At 34.7% G+C, this 5,021-nt stretch overlaps 1 protein-coding gene across 2 annotated transcripts; it reads left to right on the top strand.

Annotated features, from left to right (window-relative positions):
* Positions 1 to 2,654: 2,654 nt before the first annotated feature.
* On the top strand, positions 2,655 to 4,223 carry LOC131806655 (uncharacterized). 2 transcript variants are annotated; one of them, XM_059131195.1, is made up of 2 exons: positions 2,655 to 3,955; positions 4,106 to 4,223. In XM_059131195.1, the coding sequence occupies exon 1, from the start codon at positions 2,830 to 2,832 to the stop codon at positions 3,949 to 3,951; it is 1,122 nt and encodes a 373-aa protein (XP_058987178.1). In that variant the 5' UTR covers positions 2,655 to 2,829; the 3' UTR covers positions 3,952 to 3,955; positions 4,106 to 4,223. The 2 variants fall into 2 exon arrangements, with proteins under 2 accessions (XP_058987178.1, XP_058987177.1); XM_059131194.1 differs by having other exon boundaries at positions 2,655 to 3,960.
* The last annotated feature ends 798 nt before the right edge of the window (positions 4,224 to 5,021 follow it).

Below are 5,021 nucleotides of genomic sequence, written 5' to 3'. Positions count from 1 at the left end.
CCATGAATCTAGGTATTATTTCCGTTCTTTTGAGCTTTCATTATCTTCATTTTTCGGTTTTGGTTTGAACATATATTTTTTACAATGATTTTTTATTTCGATTTGTAAGAGTGTAGTGTGATAAGTATTTACAAGTTACTAGCTGACCCGGACCGCGTTGCTGGCCATTGTATTAGCGTGTAATGCATATTTTTAAGAACCTTATATAATTATCAAATGATTAGCTTTCCTCTTTAAAAAGCCTAAACTTTCATAAACAATATTGGATTGCACCTATAGTCAATCTACAAATTTGTCGGTGTTCATGCTTATTGCTGTTTTCCTTGTTTTGTGGTTTATTGTTGTATTCGTTTCAACTTATTTATTTAGAGTGCACAATACATATTTATGTTTAATGAAGGACATGTTGCATATGCGCATGTATATATGTTTTCAATTTGTTGGAGTTTTCGTCCTCAGAATCGATAATAATTTTTAAATTAAGTTTAACTATCATAAATAAGGTGTCATCGGTTTATAAAAGTTATGAACCCTATAAAGTATGTTAAAGAGTACAAATCTTTGTTGATTAAATTATGTCTGTGAACCTATCCGTTCTCCATTTGCAATTACGATAGAGCTCACCAAATTAAATATGCGTCTTTAAGACTTAGCACATATTATTCATAGGATTATTGATTGATTAGATATACCCCTCATGTAATATTTTCTCCTAATATTCGTCGACAAAATGTACTCCAATGTGGCATTTCAGTATGACTTCAGTACACTTAGGTGTAGTCCTTGCCTAATTTCCAATATAACCCACCGATTTGAGGTATTTTGTAGGCCTCAAAAGCATTTTCGAGGTTATAAATCATTTGTTAAAAAAATTACGAAAAGTCTACGTCATGATTTATTTCCTATTCATCAGTACCTCTTTATATTCGTTATAACATCGTATTTTCAAACCTCAATTTTCAGTATTATAAAGGTTTTAGCAATTTTTTCCAAATCAAAAGTAAGTTTGAATTCGTAACTTTTAGCAGACCATATTTGTGCAACATCGTATGTCAATTAATATACATCCGTCTGTGTATGTGGCCGGTCGTTAAAATCGTAATAAAGGCGACATATTTAGTTTAATCTTTGAATATTTATACAATATTCTTAGGAAGTTAGAATATATACGTTTCGTTAAGGAATAATACCGCTAAATATTCGTCCTTTTGTATGTTTTTGTTATAATTTTGTGATTTGACATTTAAAGTTTTCAGTATTGTGAAAACAATACCGGCAATAACTGTTTACTATTTAATTTACTAATGTTCCCCAATATGCGTAGCCCCAATTTAAAAGTACGTTGGGGTTTTAATTGTTTTGATGCTTTGAGAAGTATTTTTTAATCATAACTGTGTAGAATATATGCAAAATTTCTTTATTTTTTGTTAATAAGAATTTTTAATTCCAAAAGGCATTCTGAAACAATTCTATACAAAACTAGCTGGCCCGGTCCGCGTTGCCGGCCCGTACTTTTAGTCTTTAAAGCATAATAAATCACAGATCTGACTTATGTAGGCGGCACAATTTTGATTATAAGTAATGACGCCATTATAATTACTCCAATTTTGATTATAAGTAATGACTTGATTATGAGTAATGACTCCATGACTAAATATAAATTAATATTCATGGCAAAAATTATAATTACCGTCGGTTTTAGATATTTTGAATAGCCTGATCTTATTTTTCAGCTATAGGCTTTAATTTGAGTGTTAAATACCTATATGATAAAGAACATCTATAATAGCCCCATGTGAAAATTCAGCTCAATTTTTGATATTGTAAAAAACATTCAAATGAGCTATAATTTGAAATTTGTATTTCCAACGTTTAAAATCCCGTACTGCGTGGTATTCAGTTTTGTCCACCTCATACTTGAAGGCAGAATGTAGTCAGAATAGCCAAAAAAATTACTCTTTTGCTCCGATTACCGTAAGATGGACATTAATTGTTTGTCATTTAAATTTTGCGGTGGAGATCCAATAAAGTTGCTTTATAATTTCGTATTTTTTTCATGTTTCTGCCACAATTTCCGACTGAATGAGTCCCAGATTGACATTTCGGAGTTTATTTCATATAGACATACATCCCAAATCTACGTTCCCAACCAATATTCTCTTGGGGGTTACAAATTCAATAGAATACCAAATTTTCTTTTCTGACCACACATTGGTTGGGAAAGTGGACTTGGGGGTATACTAATGTGGGGACTATACTTAAATAAATTCATATGAGGATAATTATCTGTAAGATGATTTTCCACTCCAGGGTTTTTTACCCCAGGTAGCCTCAAGACTAAGATGCGCGCTTTTCCGAAAAATAAAAATTTATAAGAAGAGGTTTTCTTCCCCCTTAAAAACAAAGATGTCAAATAAGGGCCAAAAAATGAAAAAGTGAGCAAGACCACGAAAATACCTTAAATCATATGATGGTGATACCAAAACGTGATAATTTTTTGCAAAGATGGTTTCTTCTTAAATTATCAACATAAGCTAAAATTAGTACGAAAAATATGGTTAAAATGTAAAATGTTTGAAAAACGAACTATAGATCCCTGCAATGAACAAGCATTAAATTTGAGCTCTGTCAAGAAAATAATTAAATATTTAAATTGGAGATTTTTACAAATTGACTGGACTATTTCTTGTGGATATTGGTGTTTGAAGGTCTGGAGCTGTGGCTTTTGGTGGAGTTGGTTTTTCTTCTCACCTTTTTAACCTGTTGCTGTGCATTTTCGTTTGGCGCTCTTTTTTTTATTCATTTGCATCTGCCAAGGTAATCCTGAAAATGCCGTCGCTATTGACCTGTAATGTTTGTAAGGATCATATTGCCAAATCCAAATATAAAATTGCTTGCAAAGGCTGTGCAAATTTTTTCCATTTGGATTGCGTTGGCATTTCTGAGGCTGAGGCTAAAATAAATAAGCAACTCAGATACACTTGTGTGTGCTGTGTTCGGGCTACTGGTGGTAGTGGTGACGCTGGTGTGGTTGATCGCGGAACAAAAGCGAACACTGCAGTTGATGCATCTAGGGTTGGTGCCACAGCTGATGCTTCTTTGAATGGTGGTGATGGGACAGTTGGTGTGGCTGCGTGTGATTTTGTTGGGAATTCAGATGCTCTGCGAGAGCTGCAGGATAACTTGATTTTGTCTATGAAACAACAAATGGACACGTATATGGCTAGATGTCTGTCTGAATTCCGTACCAAAACTGATGCTCTGTTTGATCTTTATAATGCACAAATATCTGAGGTAAAGCGTGATGTGGTTGAGCTTAAAAAGGCCGTAGTTGAGTTGAAGATGACAGTCTCTGAAGTTAAAAGTACGGCTTTGTTAGCAGAAAAGAAACTTGCTGATAGGATTTCTGAGCTTGAGTCTTTTAACAATGTGCTCCAGCGAAGGCTTAACAGAGCTGATATCATTATAAGAGGTTTGCCGGAAAATATTAAAGACCTCAGGAGCTTTGTTGTTAAAGTTGGTAATTTGTGTGGGTTGCAACTATCTCATGGCGACATGCAGCAGTGCTGTTACATATCTGAACGTAGAGCGGTTTTGGTGAAGTTTAATTCTATTCAGACAAGAGATTCCCTTATCCGCCGATTTGTTAAAAGAGGGAAGGTAACCCTAAAAGAAGTTATGGAGAATTGTCTATTGGAGTCCCGTATCTACTTAAATGATCATCTTGTTAAATCGGCATCTAGTCTTGTCTTTGCCTGCAGAGGCCTGCTCAAGAAGAAGAAGATTAAGAAATTCAGGTTGTTAAATAGTGATGAACCTCAAGTTGAGGTAATACTTGCTGATGGAAGTAAAACAATTTTTGAGCGACAGGAGCTTCTTGAATTTGCTCGTAGTTGTCCTCTGCAACCGGGTGGTGCTCCGTTGGTTGGTGATATGCTGCTGGGAGTGTAGTCATGTAATGTAAATATTAATTTTGTTTTGATCTCATTGGCAATTTAATTGTTTTCTTGATGCAAATTATTGCTTATTTGTACTAAATAATCTTTCATATTATTATTTATTATTTATTTTTTTTATTTATATATTTATATTTTTCAATTTTTAGTATAAGATGCGAAATCGAATTTACATAATTTTGCTCCCCAGCCCCTTTATTTGGTTTGATGTCACTTGATGATAATCTGGGACCCATAATTAATGACGCTCACTTTTTTAAACCCTTATTTGAGGGTTTGTTTGGTAAACTAACGTATGGCCACTTGAACTGCCAAAGTATTCGCCCATCGAGATTCAATAATAAAATTGATGAGCTTCGATCCTTGCTGGTTGGTAGTGGTATCAGCATTTTTGGTGTCACTGAATCTTGGCTTAATTCTGCAGTCTCATCGAAATCGTTGGTTATTCCAGGATATAAGATGGTGCGGAGTGATCGTGTTGGTCGTGTTGTTGGTGGGGTATGTCTCTATATTGGTAGTGGCATTCCTTATAAGGTAGTTTTTCGTTCAAATAATTTTGGTGTTTGTGAGTCGGTGTGTGTTGAGTTGAATATTGGGGCATTGGTTTTGCTTGTGGCGGTAGTATATCTTCCCCATGGCGATGTTCAGTCTTTCTGTGATGTACATGAGAGTTTGTTTGATCGCTTCTCTAATATCATTGTCCTTGGTGATTTTAACTGTAATTTATTTGTGTCTTCGAACTCTGTTTCGATGAGAGGATTATGCAGATCATTGGGGCTAACTATTGTGCATAACATGAAACCTACCCATTATGATTTGGCCCATAACTCTACCTCGTTAATTGATTTTTGCCTTACTAGTGATAATTTGTCCTTGGGTTTCTCGTCTCAGGGTCGATGTCCTGGTATATCACACCATTCCTTTGTTTTTGGTTCGCTTAACCTGCCTGTATTTTCAGAGGAGAGATTTATTGAGTATCGTAACTTTGGCCGAGCGGATTGGTTGGGCATTTTAAATTTCATATCTGATTTTGACTTCAACCCCTTATATTCCACTTCTGATTTG

This window comes from Musca domestica, unplaced genomic scaffold (assembly GCF_030504385.1).
Source record: "Musca domestica strain aabys unplaced genomic scaffold, Musca_domestica.polishedcontigs.V.1.1 80, whole genome shotgun sequence".
Classification (NCBI taxonomy): Eukaryota; Metazoa; Arthropoda; class Insecta; order Diptera; family Muscidae; genus Musca; species Musca domestica.
Note: the sequence above shows the minus strand (reverse complement) of the source record. Positions and strands in the feature narration are given on the sequence as shown.